The sequence below is a fragment of the Ruditapes philippinarum genome, unplaced genomic scaffold (genome assembly GCF_026571515.1).
Source record: "Ruditapes philippinarum isolate M1 unplaced genomic scaffold, ASM2657151v2 ctg7610_1_1_1_1, whole genome shotgun sequence".
NCBI classification, from domain to species: Eukaryota; Metazoa; Mollusca; class Bivalvia; order Venerida; family Veneridae; genus Ruditapes; species Ruditapes philippinarum.
Genome location: NW_026865677.1, coordinates 5,750 through 32,537, shown reverse-complemented (window position 1 = coordinate 32,537; position 26,788 = coordinate 5,750). Strand labels below are relative to the sequence as shown.

General features: G+C 32.0%; 2 protein-coding genes and 1 long non-coding RNA gene across 3 annotated transcripts; 1 reads left to right on the top strand and 2 right to left on the bottom strand.

Annotated features, from left to right (window-relative positions):
• Positions 1–3,114: 3,114 nt before the first annotated feature.
• LOC132729966 (uncharacterized) lies at positions 3,115–5,428 on the bottom strand. Its single transcript, XM_060715803.1, has 2 exons — positions 4,544–5,428; positions 3,115–3,527 (listed from the first exon to the last, which is right to left on the bottom strand). Exons 1-2 carry the CDS (start codon positions 4,790–4,792, stop codon positions 3,222–3,224), a joined length of 555 nt encoding a protein of 184 aa, XP_060571786.1. The 5' UTR covers positions 4,793–5,428; the 3' UTR covers positions 3,115–3,221.
• An 11,557-nt stretch (positions 5,429–16,985) lies between these two features.
• Positions 16,986–19,659, top strand: LOC132729969 (uncharacterized). Its single transcript, XM_060715805.1, has 2 exons — positions 16,986–18,700; positions 18,933–19,659. Exons 1-2 carry the CDS (start codon positions 18,500–18,502, stop codon positions 19,290–19,292), a joined length of 561 nt encoding a protein of 186 aa, XP_060571788.1. The 5' UTR covers positions 16,986–18,499; the 3' UTR covers positions 19,293–19,659.
• Positions 19,660–24,409: 4,750 nt separating this feature from the next.
• LOC132729971 (uncharacterized) lies at positions 24,410–26,303 on the bottom strand. The gene is made up of 3 exons (XR_009625703.1): positions 25,903–26,303; positions 25,324–25,478; positions 24,410–25,096 (listed from the first exon to the last, which is right to left on the bottom strand). It is a non-coding gene; the product is annotated as an uncharacterized LOC132729971 (long non-coding RNA).
• Positions 26,304–26,788: the final 485 nt, after the last annotated feature.

Genomic DNA, 26,788 nt, shown 5'->3' with positions numbered 1-26,788 from the left:
GCAATAAATTTAGTAATGAATCAACACGATAATGACATTCTAGTAATAACATGCCCAAAATAAGTAGTTTACAGTGACAAAGAATCATTTTTTTTTTCATTCAAGCATTTGCACAATCTCCACACAGTGATCTCCCCTTAATTCTTCGGCGTTGATCTCTGCCACCAAGGTCCCGATATATCAGAATTTCTGATATATTATATTTTTTCAAAAATTGTTTTATCTACTGCTTTTATCTATCAGATAAGTTTTCTCTCATTTATTTAACAATGTTTATGAATAAAATAATATAAATAATATGAATATTTAGAAATAATTTAAAAAAAATGAAGATTATTTTCTACCGAGACGATATTTTGATATTTATATTTTTTTTAGCTTTTGAATTTATTTTTCGTTATTTTGTATTCTTTCGATAATCTTGTGATAAACTATATCGAACGTAGGCACTAAAAGTTAAAAATAAAACAGAAAGAGAAAAATAACGTTAGATTTTTTTTTAACTCTATTTCTTTTAAATTTTTCGACTTACTCAGGACTTTATCATCAATTTGGGACATTTGAAGCATGATTACAATTTCCCCAAAAGGGAACACTTGAGGATTTGGCATTTTGCTCGTAACGCTATCATTTGGGCGCATCTCACCGTTGAAACGAAAATGACTTGCTCAACATTAAAAACAAACCTTTTATACTGACCCCCAAAGGCCAGGGATTTTTAAAGGGATTTTCTTTACTTAGAAAATTTAGCACACATAGACAAAATGTTTTTTCACATTTTGACACGAAACCCTACGGGTTTTAATTTAGATAATTCGCAACTTAAAACTTATTTATGAAAAATCACACTTCGAATAATCTTTTTTAAAATTTGAAAAGAAAAAACCTATACATATATTTCACGTATAATTGTATCAGAAATATAAAGATAAATGCTTGCATTGCGACTTTTATATCGAGTAGATGGTTTTGGTGAAAACTTACTGAAAATATACCTATTTTATTATCATTTGACGTCAAATTACGGATCAATAACTGTTGGATAATACATATCCCTCTGTATATTGGAAAAAAAAGAAAAAAAATTAATGTTTTATTTCATATAGCAATTTCAGAAAGTCGATGTTGCTTAATTTTTGGACAGTATTTGATAGTTTCATTAGATTGTCAACTGATCATCTTATTAAAACACTTTCTTAAAATCATCTTTAACTATTTACGTTGCATACAAATGCATTCATATGCTATAATTCATGTGTGTTTTTTTTTTAAATATTTGTTCAAAATGGTATCATTTACAATCTTGAAATTTAGCACATACTTGTTAACTACATATAACATATCCACACATTCAGCTAGCTTACGGAACGCCGATCGTACTACCTGCCTGCTCGAGCCTGAAAACATGTATTGCCATCCGAGGTATTCCTCCACCAGTAAAACCTTGATTTGATATTAATTTACAGAACTAGTTGTAATCTTTCACACAATTTGTAGAATATCATGTCTTGATAAATAACAAAATGTAAAGAATTGTATGAGCACAGTATAAACGGTTATGAGATCATATGACCCGAGCCGCAAAGTAGTTATGGCAAACAATCGTTAGTACACATTCATACATGGGCATTAAAAAATCTTTAAAACGAATAAATGATAATGCACAATACGAGTGAATGAATTAGAGGTCACTGTTGTCCAGTAAAATTTGCGTTATAAACGTGCGATATTAGAATTTTAGTTATACATATGTTTGGCAGGATTATATGGCATAGTATAAATAACCCTTGCAGTATTACATATATTTTCACTATACTGTAGATATCCACGGTGATATTGAAGAAGATTACATATCTCGTTTTAAATATATACAAATGTATGACCTAATATCGCAACTTTTATAAACACATAATTATTATCATAAAGCTATTTCTGACTGAACTATTTAAAACTCCATCATTTCATATTAATATCAAATTCAATGCAATAATTAAACTGTTTTTTATATACTGTTATATTTAGCAAGATTCTTTCAGTTACAGAATTCTAAGAAAATAATTATGATCAAAACATGTATTGTCCAAACATGATACTCAATGTTATATGTAATATTTATAAATGCATAAGTGTAAAGTTTCATCAGATCTTAGCAATTGTTTTAAGAAAGGTAAAGTATATACCATTTATTTAGATACAGATTTCAGTGATGGCGTCTAATAAATATTATCATTAAATTGGTAATATATAATATCTTCCTATTATATTTACCCTGAAGTAATTCAGCTAATTCAATGAATAGTAAAGCAATTGTTTTCTTTGTTCTGATGACTAAATAGAATGTTTTAATGAAAACATCTATAGTTAATGTTTTTTATACGTAATACATATAAGCATTAAGTAAAAATGATATAAGGGAAAATTTGAAATATCTATGTTGTTGACACTTTTGATAGATCCTCCAATAGGAGCAATATAATAACGTAAACCACCTTTCTGTTAGTAGCATTAACTTTTCTTATATAGTAATAACGATATCACAATATTCAAATTGTATGAAGTGTTAAAGACTTTAGGTTGAATATGGAAAACAATTTATACTCTTATTACAACTACTGACATAGAAATCCCGTTGTAGATCTACCATTTCTTGTAACAAGCTTCCATTTTGGAATTTAGTCGCACACTTTGATATTTGAAATCATCATTGTAACTGTTCCATTTTAAACGTTACAGGTCCATTTAATGTATAATGTGTACCAGTTACCAATTTTATCATTTTGACTGTTGTAAAGGGCCCAACTGAGGTCAAATAGCCTCAAAACATAAAATTTGAAATTCTTACATATATCAAGTAAAACATTTAAAAGGAAACCAATTTGCAACGAATCATGACAATGTATTCTTAGAATTATAATAAAAACCGATTTTTGTGCCATTCTTAGCCAGACTGAAGTAAAAAGCGTTGCAAAGCTTGAACTTCTGACATAGAAATTCCGTTGTAGATCTACCATACCAGCTTCAATTTTGGAATTTAGTCGCACACTTTGATATTTGTAAATGTGATTTGAAATGATTATGCTCATTAAAAATATCCAAAATAAGCATTGCCAAATGTTGCATATTTAACTTTTTATTACATTAATACTGATAAACAATCAAAAGATCAGGTATGAATATTACTGTTAACTCCAGTCAATCTTGAAATTAATTAACGATTTTTGTTATCTGGCTATTAATATAAAAATCACGGATATTTGTAGAGACACCAAAATAAACGATAGTATAATCATAATAAGTTCAAACTGTCGTTTAATGCATAGTTTCTTTAATTTACATTCTGCTCTTTGCTTGTTGAGATCAACACAATCCTCATACATAAACATGATCATTCTCCAGCGTTCTTGTAAAGCGTCTATAGCGTTCGTCACTGCGCGTTCTTGTAAAACTCTTTCTCGAATTTTCTCGTACGTTTCGGTATCATGTCCACATTCCGGTTCTGGCCTACTTGAACGCTTACTTGAACGTCTCTGAAATTAAATTAAATAATCCTCCTTTAAAATGACCCCGAAACATGCATTGTTTGATATGCAATCGTATATTGGTATTAGAAGTCCCGAACTGTTACTTATATAACTATACAAATAAATACTTGGCCGGATGACATTGAATCCTTAAGGTTATATCTAAGACAGATATAAGATATGATGGTATATACAGTCTTGGTTATTTATGTAAACTATGCTTAAGTATTTTAAATTTAATAAAGTATCATTCAATAATAATCAAGTGAAGTGTCGATTTTTGATATGAACACATATTTTGTTTACCTAAATGACAAATGAAATTAATTTGTACTTCATTCTGCTTAATATTTTACTTATCAATATTTGTTATCGAAATATTATGTAATCCTGATCACGCAGGAACGGAAAATGATTAGGAGCCACTACCAGTATAGAGCTAGGCCAGTCTGCAGTTTCATGAGTTATTACAAGATCCATCAAAGCCTTATTGATAGCTCAATGTTTATAATTTGATATTGAAATGTTTTAAATGTTGAATGGACATTTTCAAAATCCATTTCACAAAACTTGTAGGTTAAAATGTTAAAGGTTAAGGAAGACGTGAAATAGCATATACATAGTACATGTACATTACTGTCGGGATAACTGTAGCTTTGCAAAACGCTTAAAAGAAAATTAATAATAAAATCAACAATGATCAATAATAAAGTTTTTCTGCTAGGCTTATTGATGAATCAAAAGGTGAGTTAACAATAACGTGAGTTCAGATGTGCAGCGAAGAGTTATTCTGATAATTAACCTACTACAGCTTTATGGGCACGGTGCCAGAAAATTATCTTCATTTTCCTAGCTAAAATAACATATGTGTTTATCACCTGTTACACATATCCCATCTATGAAAGGCATTACAGATGTATTAACAAATAAAAGTTTTATCGTTACTTTGATAATATATACGTTTTATTGTTATTCATTTAGATTTCTGCGAGAAACCGACTTTAAAGAGCAACAAATCTTACCCGAATAGATCGGCGTTTAAAAGATCCAGAACTTAGTGTCGGATGCTTCTTATCAGATTCGTGCTCTCCGCCTGTATCCAAAGAAACTGATTTGTTAATTTTTGCTGGCACCTCTGTTTGGATTTTGCCTTCAGAAGTTGGCACTTTTGGTCCTTCTATAGAAATGTAATCAGCAGAGTCGCTTTTTGCAATAGCAGAATTAACTTCGCGTTTTGCAATAGCAGAATTCACTTCTTCTTTATGTTCCATTTTTTAAGCGTCATCCGCCGAGTAGTGATATTATTTCAATAGCTGAATATATTTTACAAATATCCTTTATGTTTTATATGGCACTGATTTAATACCGTGTATTTCCTTTTACGTTATCAATGCTGGTACAATCAATCTAGTTTGATTACTATAAGTAGAATTGCCTTCAGGAGCATCTCTTTATATCACCCGATCTTACAATCATTTTGTTAAAATAAGCTAGAATGTTCAAAATAGAGCTACAATCGTTAAGCACTACATACCTTGCACATTTTAGAATCTATATATATCGCGCCAGTACCTTCACACTGTGAAGAAAATTAGCATCTTATTTACGGCACAGAGCTCACCTGTTGATAATTCCTTGTTAGAGTGTATGCTAGATAGAATATGCGTACATTTGTATTTCAATGTGTACACCTGGCAACGATGTTATATTTCACAACACTCAATGAACTTGTTTTTAAAGCATATCTATTCCCTTTTATTATTCACAATATCCATCCATTAACTGTTTCAATTTAAACCTGTATAATATATAGAATATGCAAAAAGATCAAAGTCACATTTCTCTGTTCATTAGTTCATTTTAGACTGAACGGCACGTTCTAATCATGTTTCTTTCGTTGTACGAATAAACCGATATTCGCACAGCAATCTTAACATAAACTCTCCAAAAATTGTACGACGATGTAAAAACTACAATCTTCATTCTTTGTTATTATTTTAAAAGCATCCATTTAGCTTTATCTTTACTTAATGCTGCTAAATTAAAATATAAAAAAATGTTTTGTTAAATCCTGTTCAAATAACATATAATTTTAATCTTGAAAATTTAATATAAAAGATGTACATATTTCAGTTTTAATCACGACTGTTTGTTGAATACGCATGATCGATCATTTATAAATAATAAGCTGGCGTAAAAGTATCATAATTTTCAAATTTAAATCAATCATTTTAATGTTGTCCCTGCTCTTAACATTTAACGCAGACACATTGTATTCCTCCCTCAACCACAAAGATTCATAAAAACTGAGCGGAAAAAATATTTAAGATTAAAAACTTTGTACAATAGTGTTCTAAGATACATGTATTTAGAGAAACAGAAGCGGAAAAAACACGACTTTTTATCAAGTTTGATTAAATATGATATTCTGGACACCATACATATATAACATTTTATTAAAAAATATCGCATAGAATTGTTGAAATTACTTTATCTCTTTATTTTCCATTGAAATATTTCTTTTGAAGTCGTAGGACAAAGTTTACATGGAAAGTCGGCAAACTTAAGTGAATAAGAATTAGGTCCCATTCGTTTGTTAGCGAAATACATTTTTTCCATTATACCTTTTGAAGAAAATGCAACAGTCATATCATAATGTTAAAACTTACATAGAAAAAAACCGAATACAAATAACTTCAAAATGCAAAACGTGCCTACAGTATAGTTCATATATTTGTATATATTCGGCAATAGACTTTTATCATCACATTTCTGTCACATAAATCCTCAAACTTAATTGCACTTATCACAAATTGCACATATCGTTTTTGGTAATTCATCGACCTAATTTATTTAAGGATTTATTCCATACAGCATTACATTTTGATCAACCAATATGTTTTTAAAAGAAAAAAATAAAAAGACAAAACCTGTGGATTTCTAAGGGAATGTGTGACTTATTTTTATATTGCTTATTCCAGACAGAAACACTTTGGATACTGCATTTCTTCATGCCTGATCACATAATAACATAGTTTAGGCAATCAGCGATATAAAGTTTATGAATCTTGGGAATGTATCTAATCATTATTTTCAATTTACATACTCGAAGAGTTCTTTAAGGCACAATATGTCCCACAAATCCATATTAAATTTTATCGATTTTTTTTAGAAATGTGTTTAATTATGTTTTGATAATGGATTTAGTTCAGTTTACAGATGTTTGTAAGTAGCGCTGAATGTGCAGGAATGTGCTGTTAAGGTAGCAAAGTGTAAACAAAAAGTATTTTGACTTCCATACAAAATACTAATTCGCTATAATTATACTAATTCCAATCAAAGCAAAAGGAGTAAACAAAGTTCTTCTTTTTTTTAGAAATAAAGAAATAAAAATGATAGCATTTCTGAGGCATAATGGACCTTTGAATCTTTAGGAAAGGACAAATTTATCATTTTAACCATAAGCTTGCAATTTTAAATAGTTAACTGTTGCCCCCTGTCTATATCTTTTGTTAACGTAATCTTTTGTTAATATCACAATTATTAATTGTATATAAACTGAAAAGATGCTATCCATATTTGAGAGACAATATTCGGTAATGTGGTACATAATCAAAAATGAAGCTGTGATAGTTGTTTTTAAAAGTTAATCAGTAGTGGAATATCTGAAAAATAGTAGGTGTCATTTTCTTTGCCAGTCTTCCGGGCTCCAGTAATTAGAAAGAGGTTTTCATACAGATATACGAGGGGCTATCCAAAAATTCGTGGACTTTTTAAATATCTCTTGAACGTCAGCGTGTATTGTAATGAAAATTTATCAGCATACATTGTAGAATATTATAAACACATTTTGAAAGGAACAGTTAATTGTGTCAATAAATAATGATTTTATATTGCTTTTAAATAAGCACATACACGGCACCCGGCGCACGGTAGAAAAACGCAGTAAGTCAGCGTATATTTCTTGCTAAAAAACTAAAAATTAAACCTAGAAAACCCGCTGAACATCGCATGTTTCTTCTATGATGTCATTTAAGTAATTCTCTAAAATAATGGACGTCATTTCCGTTTATTTCTGTTGATATCGCTGGAAACGCCAGACGCCTTTATTGTTTACAAAGGGAAAATGACGGACACGTGGTAATTAGAAAATCGCACGATCATAAATAATCATAAATTTTGTTGCAATTTGGAAATGACACCTACAAAAACATTTGATAAAAATCAACAGACAAACAGAGGAAAGAAAATATCACGATCATCAGTGTTAAAATGGCATAAAAAATTTAGAAATTAACATTACTTTGAGAAGCAGTAACCGTCATTGATTGCGTAACGTAGAAGCAAAAGTTGTACGTTAATATTATGACGTTGACGTCAATAACTTTTTGAAGTGCGCCGCTGTCGCCGACATGTGTTTATATAAAATTAAATATTGTTGTAATGTAAGAAGCTACTCACATGAATTTTTCTGTGTTTATTTGTTATTAATTCTTCTAAGCAGTGTAAGAATTTCAAATTAATATCTCAAATATATTTTACGCAACAAAGAAAGTCCACGAATTTTTGGATAACCCCTCGTACATTGTATTTAAGAGACGTTTCAAACCTTAGTATCCTAGTTATAGAGCATAATTTTTCCTCTGCCATATTGATGTTTAATAAAAAATACTTTAGACCAATCAGAAGAATCCATGTTTAAAAATATCATTTCTGCGTTATATGTGCGACTAGCAAATCTCTATGTGAAGTCTTAACTGTTGAATTTTTGCTCAAGCCATTGTCAGGAGGCGTGTACGGTAGCTTGCTATTTCCAGTACCATACATGAACAGGGTCAATAAATCTGGGTTTGCAATAACTTAAATTGAGCCGCTTTGGACGTTCTTTAGGGATTTTTTTTCTCTGTTGAATCTGTATAACTATTTTACTATTCAGTTCTTATAATCTTTATATCATACTTAATCGGCGCGGGATACACGCTATACTAGATATTTAATGAAAGCGTTTCTCTGTAGGCAATTATTGCTCTGATACTTGAGACATATTATGTTTATTAAACTTAAAAATCGAAACATTTAAACAATTTGGTATTTCGCATTTGTTTAGGAGTTGTTTTTTTTTCTCTCTCGACAAATTTTATTTGATACACTAAATTATTACATTTTGATACGCCGATAAAAGAATGACACAATCATTGATATGACGTTTGAACACAGTTTGTCAATGTAAGAGGTAACAAGAGAACAGTGACTGTGTCACATGCTTAATATTTATTTAATTTAGATCTGAAGTCATGACAAAAAAAGGTACATGTAAACTCAGATAGATGAAATTTTAGATAAATGTGAATTTTGAAATTATTTGAAGATAAGAAAATACGAAACGCAAATTTTTATCAAGGGTATTTTACTCACTAAATCTAATTATCTTCGTATGAACTTATTATAAGATGTATAAACATTGCGGAGAATGTAGCTGCCAGTCAGTCACCCATCATTGAAATATTCTTCTAGATACCTCTACAAAGGTGGCGCAATGGTCCTATATTTAGACTGCAATTTCATCCAGGGTCTATACAGAGCATTTACAAGTCAAACATAACTGTAGTCTGAGACCATGTCTACCACGGAAATCGTAACTTGTTCTCAATTATTTTTACTAGACAGGAACGGATGTGGATGTCTGCTATATATCTGTTGGCATTCTATCTGTCATAGTTTGGCTACTTGTGCATTCAATTATTGTCAATTTAATGAAGAAATATCTAGTCTTGGAGATGGGATATATATATGGATCTTAGTATATTCGGACTTGAACAACGACACTATACACGATAACACTCTTTTACTATCGCGTATCAAACGTAAAGTACATGTATCTTGAATTGAATCATTTGAATGTTAATCAAAATTAAGTTATCTGAAAACTATACATTTGCTATCCTTCGTGGTCGGTCATTGTCATGGAAACACTTAACATATAATACATATGACACATATAGCATATTACAACTTTGAACAATGCAACAGACAATACAGACTCTCTCTCCATCAATATGTTCTTTCCTTTAAAACAATTTCAAAGTAAACTAGTATAATTATGATAAAGATAAGAGCTGCTTACAGTTTTACGTTCAACAAATTCAGTTATTTACTATCCGACACCAGCAAACTTTAAGTATACTACAGGTTCATACTCATTATCTTTCAAATTTATATACATTTAGACAAACTGTGTACAAAGCAACGACATTTGGTACATTCTTTCGTCATACTTTACAAAACGTTTCGAATAATCTTTATATCCCTTTTTAATTGGCACAACAACAAAAGTGTGTGGTCTTAGTGCAAATGTATTTAATGATATCTTTTTAAAACATGTTTATTAGAGTTAAAATGAAACATTTGAAAAATAACCCCCCAAAATGTGAACATGCATACAATATTTTGTAACTTTAAGAGACTAACTTTATTTAGGTGGGAGTGAAATATATGTTTTTTTCCGTTTTAACTGTTGATTGGGTCATTTTAATTATTCATGAACGTAACTCTGTCGAATAATTTGTTGTTAGCGATGGATATAATCAAAACATTTTAACATTTGACAGATCAATTCCGATAGAATGATTTAAAATCATGTTTATTATAAAAAAACTAATTCCACAAATATTAAATAACAACATGATAACTGACAAAAATTTATTCATATAAAATCTCAATATAAATTGTCAATTTATTTCCACATATGAGCCGTGCCATGAGAAAACCAACTTAATGGGTTTGCGACCAGCATAGATCCAGACCAGCCCGCGCATCCGCGCAGTCTGATCAGGATCCATGCTGTTCGCTTACCAATCCTATTACAAGTAGAGAAAGTGATAGCGAACAGCATGGATATCAGACTGCGCGGATGCGCAGACTTTTCTGGATCCATGCTGGTCGCAAACGCATTATGTTGGTTTTGTCGTGACGCGGCTCATATTTGTTTTTTAAATATTTTTTTTCATAAGATTCATAGTCAGCAAAAAAGTTGTCGTCAAAGATTGAACGGCACATTTTGTCTCAGAAAAAAAAGAAAACACTTTTACCTCCTTCAGAAAGGGCACATGAGTTTTATAATGTTTAAATAATGGTTTTATGCATGTTAGATGCTTATAACAAAATACATGTAGCGTTGAATGTGAAATTATTTGTTATAAATGTAGAACAGTGTAAACAAAGTTATTGTAGTATTTTGACTTCCAAACAAAATACTAAGTCACTATTTCTGTACTAAATGCCGAAAATGCAACATACAAATTAGATGGTTTAAGTAACTAGCCAATAGGTATTTTTCTTTTTTTGAAACTATAAAAGGACGTCAAAAGTAAAAAGATTTAGAGAAATAAAAATTAAAGCATTTTCGGTGCCTACTTTGGCTTTTGGGTTTGTTGCATTTATTGAATTTTATAAGCTTTGTGTAAGAGTGTTTATATCACCTTCCATATAAAGAAGGAATGTATGTTTTGCCCTGATATATATTAAACAAATGAAACCGTGTGTAGCGAGCCTGACCCATTCGACGATACAATAAATTCACGAAATAAAACGTAATATTTTTTTTATTCAACAAGTTCAATAAATTGAGAAATAAAGCTACACAAGTATGTGTTAATTTCAAATCTTACATAATTTAGGAAAATAGCACACATAGACTCAATGTTTGTTCAAGCTCTGACGACAAGAAGAAACAACAACAGAATATCATAACATTTGTATACATTACATGAAATATACAAATATTACATCTTATGTGTAATCTGCCAACTAACCACTTAGTTTAATTAAAATCATCACTTCGACATAATAAACTCTATACATATTGTGCATTATGTCAGGAAAGAACGGGCATCTGAATAGAGCCAACGATGTTCAGTCGGCTAAATGGATAGATTCCTCATATGAAATAATCAAATTCCATGAATTGATCCGAAACAACAACGGTGAGGGGCAAGTAGTTTGAAGTCAACTACCATAACGACCTTAAGAGGTCAACCCTAAATATTTTGTACTCGAAATAGAAAGATGCGAAGGGCTCAGAAAAACATTTTCCTCCATGCGGTATACAAACTCACTGCCACACGCTTTCTAGCAAATGAGGACAATAAGCGCTAGATTACACTGCCGTTTTTAAAGCTTTACTCCCCTTGATATACTCTGTTTTTTTCTTTAATCTTATTGCTGTGGCCTCATTTTTTTGTGTTATGTTTCTGAAAAAGGCTTTTATGCACGGCCGTACACAAGGAAAAATTAGATCAATCTTATTTTTTTTTTCACTAATGAAATGAGCCGCGTCACGACAAAACCAACATAGTGAGTTTGCGACCGGCATGGATCCAGACCAGCCTGCGCATCCGCGCAGTCTGATCAGGATCCATGCTTTTCGCTTACAAACTCTAAAACAAGTAGAGAAACTGATAGCGAACAGCATGGATCCTGATCAGACTGCGCGGATGCGCAGGCTGGTCTGGATCCATGTTGGTCGCAAACCCACTATGTTGGTTTTGTCATGGCGCGGCTCAAATAATTTTGACCACAATATTGTGATAAAGCCTAATCATTTTCTGCATACTTCATTTCAGGTATTTATGTAGAGGTATTAAAATGAACACATAACGAGAAATCTTAAAAAAAACAGTCTATTTTCTTTCAAGACCATTAAATTAACAAATGTACTGTATGTCAGTATTTAGTTCCAGTCCAAGGATGATGATGATAATGATGGTGATGATGATGACGATGATGATGATGATGATGATAAAAAGTAAAAATTTATTTCCAGCTAGTTTTCAGAAATGATGTGTGTGTATAACATGACTTTTGTTAATACAGACTTTATTTGAGCTCAGCTATTACCTTTGTGAAAGACTCTCCGAAGAATCCGTGCCTAAGCAATGAGTGTAAAGTTTCTTGCACAAGGAAACAGCGTCTTGCCCTTGACGGGATTCGAACCCACAAGGCAAACATTCCTTAGATTTCTAGTCCGACTAGCCACTAGGCTATGCCGCCACAATCATGACTGTAGCTCGTGATATTTTTATAACAATAAAATGAATGAATGAATGAATGAAAAAATTGTTTAGAAAAATAATCAAGATAAATCTATAAATAAAGGAAAATGAGCGTAGTAAAGGTGAAGGAACCTAAAAAATATGGAGGGCGTTCGTTGCCAAAATTCCAGACATGTAAAGTGTTCCTTTTTAAAATGACTTTTGAAAATGCGAACTTGTATGCCTACCATTTTTTATTGTACCCGTGCATAGCACATAATATGCCTCTTAATTCAATCTTTTAATTGAAGGTTCCCGCCTTTATGTAACAAGTTTACATATAGATAGTAACAACTGACCTAACATCTAAAACGACAACAAATTTACAAGTTCGTATCTTCCATTGCATGCAATACATAAGTTATAGATCTGAAATATACAAATGAAATGTAAATCATAAATACAGAAAATAGAGTTAAAGAAAACGTGTTACCAGTTGTAGAGCTACAAGAGTACGTTAACACAGTTACATGTTTAAAATGACAAAAGTAGATTCACAAAGTTACACGATTTTAAGTCAAGCATAACGCCCCGCCCCTCTCGGAGTATTTACGAACTACTATTGCGGACAGGTATAAAACGGCGCCTCTCCCATTTTTCTAAATAAAACTTCAGAACAACATAACGCATTTTTCATAACATATATTTGTTACATTTGTTACTAAAGTTTTGTCACTGGCAACATCACTTGAAAATTGCTGATTTTACCATTTATGATGAAGGTAACTTATGCATTAACTTTTTATTTAACATCGTTTTTTCCTGAGAAACATCGGCGATTTGGAAATTTTTAAGGGAAACAATGGCCAACTTTAAGGGAGTAATTTTATTGATAATCTAAAAACCATCCAATATTTTTATTGGTATCATTGAAAAATGTATTGGCACAAATTTCATTTTCAACAAAAACTATGCAAGTATTTGCAAAAATTGGATTTTAAAGCGGCCACCGAGATTTCCTTTCCGAAATCAAGAAAATACTTATCAGTAGCACATATGTACAATCTTTAATAAGGTATTTTCAGTATAAATAAAAATTTTTTGCGCTTGTTCATTATTTCTCATGTACAGACTCAATCAAACCGAGTCTGCAATTCTTATGTAATATTGTTGTGATTAATGCTTCCGAGGGATCACTTTGTTTCCAGATTTTTATACTTCACAACAGCAGGTGTCAAGTGCCGTGTGGCAGCTGTACAAAGTTGCCCCGTACTTCACTTCAGTGTTGTTATATTTTTCTGGTCCTTCGGGATCATTGATGCCAGCGCAATTAAGTGTTGAGAATTGAGTACCGCTCAAGCCGGTGCTAGGGGCACGTGGGATGTTGCACTTGTTCATTATTCCTCATGTACAGACTCAATCAAACCGAGTTTGCAATTTTTATGTAATTTTGTTGTGATTAATGCTTCCGAGGGATCACTTTTCACGTTTCCAGATGTTTAATATACTTGTTTAAAGCTTATGGTCTTTTCTTTCCTTCAATATTCATTTTCTTTTTTGAATAAATGTTCTAAAGGAAGGGACGTGTTTTTCTTTCCGAATATATGAGTGTGGTTTTAAGGGAGAAAAAATAAACAACGATAAGTTTGAAACAAAATTTTTAATGCTTCTACGTTATTAATTTTCATTTTTAAGGCATCACTAGAAAGTTCATGAAGGATTCTTTTACGTGAGTCTAAAATTATCAAAATTGACCAAGAAATGAAAAAGTAAGTAGGGTGCTCCATGTTTCTCTTACTGAATTTCAGTGTGTTTTGTTTTTTTACTTGGGGACCACATGCCGTTTTTCATGGAATGTCACATTGAAGGTTCCATAATAATCGCCATATTAACACATCTGCGGATGTTTCAAAATTCAAAATTGTACCAGTTCATGTTGAATTTTGCTTCAGCCGGTGCTAGAGGGTTGCGCTTTCCATTACCGTCCATGAACAGGCTCAATCAAACCGAACCTGCAACATTCTCAATTTTGTCGTTTTCAGCGTTCTTTAGGGATTCTTATTTTCTCTATTCTACAGAAAGTAACATAATAAACTTTTAAACGAAAATTTAATTCATTTTGATTTAATTCATTTTTATTTTAGCCATTATATAAATCGTAACAAACACACTTTTATTTCAATCCAAAATTATCAAAATTGATTACGAAATAAAAAAAAGTTTGGAGGGAACGCCGTGTTTTTCTTACCAATTCGAAAGTGTTATTTTCAGAGGAAATTTGGTAAATTTTGAAACGAAAATTTCAATACATCTGTTTAATTCATTTTATTTCTGAGGCACTCATAGAAAGCTTATTGAGTAATCTTTCATTTGATACCAAAAATATTTGACTTTTTATAGAAATAAAAAAAGTTGGAATGGACGCCGTGTTTTCATTCTCTTTATTGAGAAATAGGAGAGATGCGACGGGTATTATACCTGTCCGTACATTTCCGTAATAGAAGATCGTAAATACTCAGAGAGGGTCGGGGCGTCATGCATGACTTAAAATCGTTTAACTTTGTTAATCTACTTTTGTCATTTTAAACATGTTACTGAGTAAACGTACTGTTGTAGTTCTACGACTGGAAACACGTTTTATTAAATTCTATTTTCTGTATTCGAGTTTTACTTTTCATTTGTATTTTTCAGGTACAGATAGATATCTTCAAGTGTGCAAACATGCTTATGTATTATATGCAATGGAAGATACGAACTTGTAAATTTGTTGTTGTTCTCCATGTTAGTTCAGTTGTTAAGTTTTTCATGTAAACTTGTTATTTAAAAGCGAGTGTCTTCAATTAAAAGATTGGATTAAGAGGAGATCATTTGCTGTGCACGAATAAAATCAAAAATGCTAGACATACATGTTCGCATTTTCAAAAGAAGTTTTCAAAAGGAACACATTACATGTCTGGAATTTTGGCAACGATCGCCCTCCATAAAAAAATCTCCGTCATTTGTAATCATATTCAGTAACGTGAAGCTATTGATATTGATAGAGATAATAATTCTTCAAATGTTTAATAGAAGATAAAGGATAAGAAAAGTAGAGAAAAAAATTGAATGTAACATTTCATTTCCGCTTTTATATCATCATCGGTAATGTTTAATTGTAACATGATACTAAAACACAGTATTCCTTTCATACACTGCATAGCATAATATGAGCCGCGTCATGACAAAACCAACATAATGGGTTTGCGACCAGCATGGATCCAGACCAGCCTGCGCATCGGCGCAGTCTGATCAGGATCCATGCTGTTCGCTATCAGTTTCTTTACTTATTATAGGGTTGGTAAGCGAACATAATGGATCCTGATCAGACTGCGCGGATGCGCAGGCTGGTCTGGATCAATGCTGGTCGCAAACAAATTATGTTGGTTTTGTCGTGACGCGGCTCATCAAGAATGATATGGAATATTTCTTTGATCATATATGTCTAGTATTGCCAATGAAATATATTATTACAGGAAATTGATTTTATGGTTTTAATTAACGACTTTGAAATGAGAGCAGTTTTGTTTCAGTATGATAACTATATCATACATTTCTCTTTAATAATCAATCTATTTAAACAGTGAACATTTCATTGTCATATTACTAAAACCAGCGCATATGCTTTCCTGCGATATCATTGCCGCATTTAAAATCTAAATTTCTTACTATATCTAGAGCTTCTTTGTCATTTAGATTTTGGAAATACATGTACATGTACATTTGAATATAAACAATCGGAAATGCAGTGGCAGGTTTTCTTCCAATTAGCGAGATTAAAATACAATAAAAACAAAATGGTGCGCACAACTGCGAAATGCCAACTGCTGAAGGTGAAAAGAAAACATTTCTGTGGACACATAGCAAGGGGTCTTCACTCTGAAGTGCGACATTCTTATTCAAACTTAAACTGACTTTCTAACAACTCATTTTACTAACTAATTATTTGGAAAATTGATGAACAGATACGGACACCTCAGAAATTGATAAGCTTTTGATTTTACAATACTTTGACACTCAGAATTTGCTTTATTTTCAAACCTAAATTGGCGCTAAAAAATTCTGAAAGAAAGGTCCTTCGACAGAAATGGAAAACAACATCAAATAGTTCTGGAGAGGGTACCAATTGACGATTTAGGAGATGTTTTATAGTTGAAGGTGCATTGTAACAAGTTAGGATAAGAAATTGAAAACACTTAAAATGACAAAGTGTCGAGATTAAGGAAAATTTCTTATTTACAACATGTCGAATGACCCTACTTCATGAGACATTTTACAGCAATAAAAAGTATTTTATGTACATGTAAACACAGAACAGGATATAAAATATATATGAACATATTTTATTGTATTTACCTTTACATGTCAGCTCTCGATCATTTTATAGGATGTGAATTACAATAATAAACGATCTTGGGTTAATTTTAAGTCTTTGGATTAAAATATTGAAATATGCACATGTGTTATTTTATGTATTTGTGTTATTTTATGTATTTGGATTTAAATAATGAAGAAAATTAACATGTGGACTTTAAAGTTATTAAAAGTACTTGGATTTTAGTTAATGGTCTAAACACCTATTTTAATTTTAGTGTTACCGAACTGTGTTATAATGAAGTAATGAACAATGAACTAAGCACATATGTTGACGAACTATATAATTTCAAGTTTTTGGATTTTAGTAATGCAATAATACATATATATTTCATGTAGTAATGATGAACTAAACACATATGTTACCGAACTGTATTATTTCAAGTCCTTGGATTTAAGTTATAAATTCAACACATATGTAAACTAAGGATATTATTTTTGTTATGAGCTAAACGCAGATTGATGACTGAATAATTTCCGAAATGTGTTTTCAAGTTTTTGGATTTAAGCAATGAAAAGACATATGTTGATTGTAAAGTTACCGAATTCTGTTATTTTCAAGAACTTGAATGTAAGTGATGATCGTAATACATATGTTGACTGTATATAGTTACCGAACTGCAGTTCTTGATAAAACGCAGGCCTCAGAATTTACAGAAGTTAACGCTATACTTCCAGTTATAGGGTGATGTCAATGTATCTTTATGGCAGACTTTTATTACCTGACGTATTGATTCTGTTTTTGTTGAGCGATGCTGCTATAACTCATAAAGTCAAACGACACGTTTCTTGTCGCTTAATAACTTCCAGTGAGTCATTATTTACAAGGAAGTCTTCATCGCTTCTCTAAAGTGAGGTCTTGGTTTAAGATATCAACATGTGAAGCTACAGGCATATTATTTGGAATATTAGATGCATCTTAGCTGTTTAAATAAAGTGTTCATGTACAAATACAGTTTTATTTACTCAGGAACCAGACTTAATGTGCCAGGATAGATAAAAGAGGAATAAAAACGGATAGAACAACATAATAAATAGTTTCATTTGATTAGATAATAACTACACAAAGTCCATGTACATTGTGGAATCTAGATAAAAATAAAGTCAAAATACTGATGTGAAAACGTTCACTGAACAATTAAATTATGTTATTGATACATTAGTGTAAAGTTCTAACACACGGCTGAAGGACGTTGCTTTCCAATAGCTTTAAAACAATGTAACATACAAAAAGGCCAAAATGCAGATAGAGTAATTTATCCAACCATTGATTATCATCCAAGTAACAAACTTCGTACTGAAAAGGGATAAATCTAGGCTCTATAGAAATATTTCAATTTCTATAGATGGATAAACAATATCCGACGTAAGATACAGTTATAAAGTTGGTCTAATTTACCGTTTAACCTTTAGGCTACCAATGTAACTAGGTTTCTTTATTGTTATTTTATGGAGAAAATTGAATGTATGATATCAGTGAATACAAATCAGACAATTAAAGATTAAATCTTTCTAAGGTCGTTCATATACTAACTAAATATGAAAGAAGAACAAATTAAACCTTCCATTCAGAGGTGTGCAACGACTGATATAGTAACATTAGGGGACAAGGAATCCAAACAACTGGACGTTTCGACAAAAGGGACAATAAAAAAGGCAGTATCTATGGATTCAGGGGAAGCAGAAATCTCCAAAATGTCGAAATCATGTTTAGGATCTTTAAAACGTCGTTCTGTCCGGGTAAGATTTTTACATCTTGTTACTAAGATTATTTGTGGAGAAATTCTCAAATCATGTCGCGTTATAATACATTTAGATCGTTCAAAATAAAAGATATATCTATGTCATGTAAGAAATACTGATTTCGAATACTAACTATACCTTTATCCTTTAATAGTAAAAATCAATTTTATTTTTTAAAATTTTAACCTAAAGTATTTTGACTGTAATGTACCCGGTACTTATTTTTCAGAAACGAACCAGCAAAAGGTCAAATAGACAAGAACCAGGATATGGTCACGATACTGAGACTTACGAGAAAATACGAGAACGTGTCTTACAAGAACGCGCGGTGACGAACGCTATAGACGCTTTACAAGAACGCTGGAGAATGTTAACATTTATGTATGAGGATTGTGTTAAAATGAATCAGACCAGGAAAGAACGAAAATTGAAGAAACTATGTGTGAAAAGACAGTTTGAACTTATCATGATTGTATCGACATTTGCTCTTTTTTGTCTATTTCTATCAGTATTGATCTTTGTTTTACTGAACATATGGGAAACTGTAGGAACTAAAAGTATTCCTGATTTTCAGTTTCCAGTTAGTTAAAGTGAATCGAACTTAAATTTAAAAGTTTGAGTTTTTGTGTCATAAATTCAATAAAATATAGTCGTTTAAAGGAAATTATGACATCAGGTCATGTTATGATGTTATGTTATGATGTGCATAAACGGACTATTAACTGGATTATTACATTGTATAATATATTCAGATATTGTGAGGTGTTGAATTATTTTCCGTACTGTTTCGCATTTTGTACTTTATGTACTTTATGATATTTATCGTGAACAGGAATATACATAAAACCTATGTCTGCTCTTTCCAGTGTGGATTTATTTGATAAAGTGATATTATTCGAACCTCCTTCGGGATTCATTTGATATAGATAATTTAGAAATTGATATTCTATATTTGTCGCCTTATTGGAATAAACCTAAAGAGAGATATTAACGTGACCTAAATTTTATTCAATTTTTATTTAAATTAAAGAAATATAATACAACTACATTTCCCCCCTCCCCCTGATCGGGTGGTTTTTTTTTGTTTACTTCAAACCATTTTTCCCTCCCCCCCTACATAGCCTTACTTTTTTTCCCCCGCAAGTTGATTTCAAATTTCTGTCAAACAGTCAAAATTTAAAGATTGGGGTTTTTGGGGGGAAAAAAAGAAAACCCCCTTTTTGCCTATTTTACAGAGGGACAAAAAACACTTTCCAAAACCTTTTTTGTTCCCGGGTGTGTGTAAATTTGCTTTTCTCCCCTCGTAGGCTTCCCCTTTTATTTGTTACCAAAAAAATACTTTTTAAACTCGAAGGAAATAGTTTTTTACCTAGTCCCTTTAAAATCACAAATTTTAATTTTGGTTCCCGGGACAAAAGTCTGGGGAAAACAAGACTCCTCCTGGGGGTCACTTTTCCCCGGGGTTTCCCCCTCCCGTTTTTAGTATAAAAATACTATGCCTCTAAGCTGAGAATGTCCAAGCTTCTCGAATGGCGAACTGTTGAGGTATCTTCACCTTAGCTGTTCTCATCTAAATCTTTTAATGCAAATTTGCCCTGTTGTTTAGTCGTGGTGTTTTTGTTTCATTTTCCTCGCTTCGAATCGAAAACCTTTCATTCCTTACATACTTGATCATTGTTGTTTGTGTATTATATTCTTTTTCGAAGTTTTCATTCTGAATATACTGATACGTCTATATGTAGCGTTGAAGAATTAATAATTTGAGCCGTGTCACGACAAAACCAACGTAATGCATTTGCGACCAGCATGGATCCAGACCAGCCTGCGCGGATGTGCAGGCTGGTCTGGATCCATGCTGGTCGCAAACCCATTATGTTGGTTTTGTTGTGACGCGGCTCATTTATTCAACATTAAAGAAACTGTAGAATATGTTAAAACAGAAAGACATAATACCAAAATGTCTTACCCTTTAAGTGTAATTACTTTGAAAGTTCTAATTTTAACTGTCTGATAATAAAAACATTTGCATTTTAAGGTTGTGAAAAGATTTACCTTTGGTAAATTCATAAAGACTTTAAACCTAAAACTAGCTATATGCAACATAAAATGAAAGTTTTAAGAGATGATTTTCTACATGAAGTGTATATTTTAACCATTATACGCTCAAATTCAACAGTTGGTCAGCATTAAGAAACATTGGTAATTTACGATGAGCCCAGTAACCCTACTTCACACAATATATAACAGCAGTATAAAACAGTTTTATACATGTAATCAAACAAAGAAAGATATAAAAATGTTTTGAAAGTATCTTTATGTATTTACTTTTTCGTTTTAGATTTTATTTGTTTGATATTAAGTCACACCGACATAGTAAAGATCATATGGAAACTTTCAATCTTTACTGGCGGATAAAGACTTCAGGTGCCGCTCCTTACATTTTTATCAGGCATGAGCGAGCACCTGAGTAGAACGACCGGCATCCCATGAGCCAGAGGGATAGATTCTTGACATGAAAGAATTCGAAGTCCCTGACAGGATTCGAACCTAGGGCACTGAGGCACAAGTGGTTTGAAGTCAACGATAACTTTATCTAATCAGAAGCAAGGAAGCTGAAACCTAAACCTAGGTGGGTGATAAAGATTGCCATAATGCATGGGCACATTCAAAAACTTCAAAATAACATATGAACCACTTACCTGCAACCATTACGTGCGAGCGTTATAAATATCCAGTCATTTTGTAAAGTTTGCAACCATTACACTTTCTTGAATCAAGTGTTCAATCACTTCATGTTCTGTCCCTTGTATAAAAGAATATATTAAAAATCTCGCTGCAAGCAATCCTCAGATTACGAGTCCGACACGTTAGCCACTCGACTACGCATCCAAGATATACTTGAGCAGATATATATTTAAACTGTAGGTTCTACCTTTTTGCACGTAAAATTGGTAGAATTCAGATAAATATATTAAACAATTAACACGTGCACTTGGCTGTACTGCGAGTGGATCATCATTATACAGAAAGAAACAAGAAACAAGAAATTTCTAGGTTTCGTTTCATTTCATTTGAATATTTACATACATAAAGCTAGCTAATCAAACAGTAAATGCGTGTTAAGATTTTATACAAACTTATCATCCCTCAGATAAGAAAAATACGAAGGTAAGCTATATTTGAAATTCAATTTCTAAAGATCGACAATTATCCGGGATCAGACGCATTTTACTGTTTCAATCTAATCGGTTTCTATATATAATTTTACAGACAAGCTCGATTGTAGGCCTATCCAGGGTCTTTTAAATAGAATTCTATTTGAAAGACCCTGGCCTATCAGTAGATAAAAAATAGCAGAATTAAAGATTATGTCTTTTTAAGAGCGCTCATTTTCCAAAATGAAAATAAAAGAAACAAGAGCTGTCCGTAAGACAGCGCGCTCGACTTTTTTATTGCTTGCCAATAAAAAAAGTTTTTGCAGTAAAAGGCAATACAAGAATCTCTGTATTTTTAAAGTGAACAATGGCCATGAGCATTAAGATATTTAGTGAAGAATTATTTTATTATGACATAATTTATGGTAAAGTGAACAAGTGGATAGGAATGAATTTTTTTAGATTTTTTAAGTTTTTTAGTGCTTGCCTATAATACAAAACATTGACAGTTAAGGGCCATAATTCAAATAAAATCTTTGACAGAATTACCTTCTCCTGGACATGTTTGGGAATCATGATTGTAAACAAGTATTCCAACTTTCAAATTAATATCTCAAACAGTTCAGTCAAAAAGTGGACTGGTACTAAAAACTTAACCAAGATTCTAAGTCGATAAAAGGCCTTAATTTTTAAAACAAATCCTTGACAGAGTTACCTTCTCTTGCGTACAGATGGGGTAATGATGTGAAATAGCATTAAAAGTTTCAAAGCAATATCTCAAAGGGTTAAGGCAATAAGTGGATTTTACCCATATTCAATGTATTTTCTAAGTCAAAAAGGGGCATAATTCTGTCAAAAACCTTGACAGAGTTATGTCCTCTTGTCTGTTGATGAAGGTCGTGATGGTAAACAAGTATGGTCAGTTTCAAAGCAATACCTCCAATGGTTTTGAAATAAAGTGAGGTGGTACAAAAAACTTAACCAAGCTCAATACACTTTCTAAGTCAAAAAAGGGCCATAATTCTGTCAAAAACCTTGACAGAGTTATGTACTCTTGTCTGTAGATGGAGGTTATGATGGTGAACAAGTATGGTAAGTTTCAAAGCCATACTTGTAATACTTCTGAAATAAAGTGGGGTGGTACGAAAAACTTAACCAAGGTGTGACGCCAACGCCGACGCCGGGGCGAGTAGGATAGCTCCCCTTTTCATAGAAAAGTCGAGCTAAAAAGAAAACGATTTAAGCCTTCCATTTAAAGAAATGCAACAACAGATAATTATGTTATTAAAATAATAACAGTGACCCCCTAAACTTATCATTCCAACAACAAGGTCGCGAAAATGTCGAAAATCGTGTTTTAAGAATGTAAAACGCTATTCTGTTCTTGTAAGATTTAATATAGTTTTAACATCTAAATTTGTATTTCAATGACATATAAAGTTGAATAAAAAGGTGTGAAATGATTAATCCAGTGACGTCAGATCGAACTATTTTTGTGTATTTGTTTCACATCACTTGCTGAAATAGTGCGTTTTGAATTGTGCATTTACTGATAAATTTACATAATAGGCAAATAATGGCTTAGCAAAAAGATATAGACTTATTTATAATTTTGTAGATTCAGATTTAGATTTATTCAGGCACAAACATAATGTTTATTGTCGTAAACAATAATATCGTGTATACATACTTATAAACATAAGAAATAGATATATTGATTAAAATAATTACAATTAACCAGTTGTCATTTTCAAACAGACTGGATAGGGTAAGGAAGCATACAAGAAAATTCAAAATCGTATTTTACAAGACCGCACTGACGAACGCTATAAACGTTTTAAAATGTGTATTAAAATGAAACAGAAAAGAAAAGAGCTGAAATTGAATAAAGAAAGACAAAAGATTGAACTTACTTTACTTCGGAAATTTTAACTGATTTGCACATTTGAATCAATTTTTGAGCCGCGTCACGACAAAACCAACATAATGGGTTTGCGACCAGCATGGATCCAGACCAGCCTGCGCATCCGCGCAGTCTGATCAGGATCCATGCTGTTCGCTTACCAACTCTATAACACGTAGAGAAACTGATAGCGAACAGCATGGATCCTGATCAGACTGCGCGGATGCGCAGGCTGGTCTGGATCCATGCTGGTCGCAAACCCATTATGTTGGTTTTGTCGTGACGCGGCTCATTTATCGTTTCCCTAAGAAGCTATTACATGTAGGATTGTATAGAAATTATCCTAACATTGATATTCTATTTATTTTGTTCGTATATGTTCCTCTTTTGTTTCTCAACTTACAACATCCCAGCAAACATTACATATAGGTCCGATGTCGGCCCGATATCATCTTCAATGTCGGCCCGATATCGGCATCCGAAGTCGGCTCGACATCGGATGTGCAACCCGGCTCAAAGTCGGGCCGATATCGGATGCCGATATCGGGTACCGACTTACAGCCGATGTTTTACCTTCATTCATAATAAGCTTTTTATTTCTTACAGCATATTGGTTTGCTTTCCTTAACATATAACAGAACATATATCTATTTTGCAATACCTTTTATTACATCAGCAAAATTAAAAATTCATATACATAATATATTTTATAATTTACACATACATATTTCAATGTTTAAAACCATGTATGTTTATCTTACGATTTTTTTCTTGCTAACACACATAAAAGTTTAAACATTAACCTTTACATGTTTCCTATAAAGATCAGTCAAAATTAAATTGTTTTAACAAAAATACTTAAGTCATGTGACTGGCAAATACAACCTTGCTATATTCATACTACTTTTTGTTAAGATAAAATAAGCTCAATGGCTTGTTCCTTTGCTTTTTTAGATCCTGTAGACTTAAAATCTGTCTAGAAAGTGTCAAGCTGTTATCTCTTATATATGTAGTAACTGTATTTTAGATTTTGCACATTGATTCATACTCCAGTTACGGTATTACGAGTTTGAGTAAAACTTTAAAAGAATAGCTGACTTTTTTCACATTATCATGTTGAATAGTTAAACAGCATTTTGTAATTTGTACATGAGTTAATAATGTCAAGTGTCAATTGTGGTTCCTCCAGGAGTCCCAATATATATGAACTTCTTCAATTGTTTAGTTTTCTACAGTTCTTTATTGCCACCATGTCTTGATCATTTGCCAGATGAGCTATTTCCTGCTATTGAATTTCAGCTCGATGACTGTTGCCCTCTTTTTCATCACTACATTCTGAAGCAAAAATTGTAAAGTATATCTGTGTGTGTATAGATACAAGTTACAAGCTACAAATATTGTCTTGATCTATATATATGAAAAGAATATTTATTAATTAAACTTTTTTTTTAAACATATATGTTAATAAATCAGTAAAAAACAATGAAATTTACATAATAACTCTAAAAGCTCAAGCTGAATAATTATTTTTTCGTCATCATAGATTTTTTTTGTCTACTTACTCATTCTAAAATCTAAGTGTTGCCTAGGACTCTGTATTGCATCAATTGGTCATCTTTAGCTTCTAAAATGACATTTTCTTTCTCCAAAACCAGCTATTTCAGTTGTCAGCACTCTGATTCAGATATGTTTGTCATGTCACAGACAGATGTTTTACCTGCAATGAATCATTCATGTTTCAAACATTATACTATAAGAAAATATATCAACATAATAATATATTCACATTTTTATTACTAAAGGACTATGTTAAGAAAAGTGTCCTTTCAAAAGGCAAGCAGGCACTATCCATTTCTTTTAAAGTAATCAACATTTCATTATTTCTGATTAAAACTTTCATTTGACATCTCTATCATAATTATAACTTTTAATAAAAATAAATAGAAAATTATAGTTTGATGTTTATTCTCTCTCAGCCGCTAAATTTCAGGCAACAATTTAAAAACAGTCGCGAAAATGTATTACAAAATAATTTTCGGCAAGATAATTATGAAATTCCCAAACCTACGTTCAAAATATCAATGACACCGAATACTACAACAATGAATTTATTCAAAAGCATAAGTAATTTATAAATTTACCAGTATTATTTGAGAAAAAATCCACTTTTCTTAGTTTTGGCGCAAACTCCTTCTGATGTCAGGTGTGCTAGAAAAATACCACGTTGTGCAAATCACTTATACACTAAATCGGCAACAGACATGGAGCCGATATAGCACCGAAGTATTTTTCGTGAAAACGACTAAATTACTCTTTACAGAAGCATCGATTTCTTGCTGAAATGAAATTGAGAAGAATATGCTAAAAAAACTCATTTAATTGAATAACAGGAAATAAATGTATATTGGACCTATATCGGACCGATATCATCCTGTCTTTAACAAGTTTGTCTATATCGGATATATATCGGTTCGATGGCGGAAAGCCGACTTCGATATTCCGACATTTAGCCGATATCGGCCCGATATAGGTATGTTTGCTGGGATGTCAACATGTTTCGTCAACTACTAGTGAACTATTGGATCGTCAGGGGAAGTAACTACATTCAACAAATGTCGCTTTTCCTTGTGGAGTAGCAGTCCTTAGTTCATTAATTAATTTATCTCATCGGATTGTGATGAAAATAATAAAGTAATTTAACATGGTTAAGTGGGTCAACTTATCTTGATCGCATTACTCCAACATTTAAGGAAATAAACCGTTGCTAGGGAATTGTCGTATAATACAGGAAGGTTCTCGGAAGTAACCATGTGCGGTGCCACTTTGCAATAGGAGGTCTTATTATCAAAGTAAAATATCAATTCATATCACGTCTTGAATCAAAGCACAGAAGGCGCTGAATTTGTTTGGGTCTCAGAATGTCAGAAAGGTGAAGGTTGTGAGATTATAAACCAATTTGTTTTTGTATAGTGCCACCAGTGCTTTCCAGCGTTTTAATTGTAGTTAATTGGCTTTAAGACTAATTGC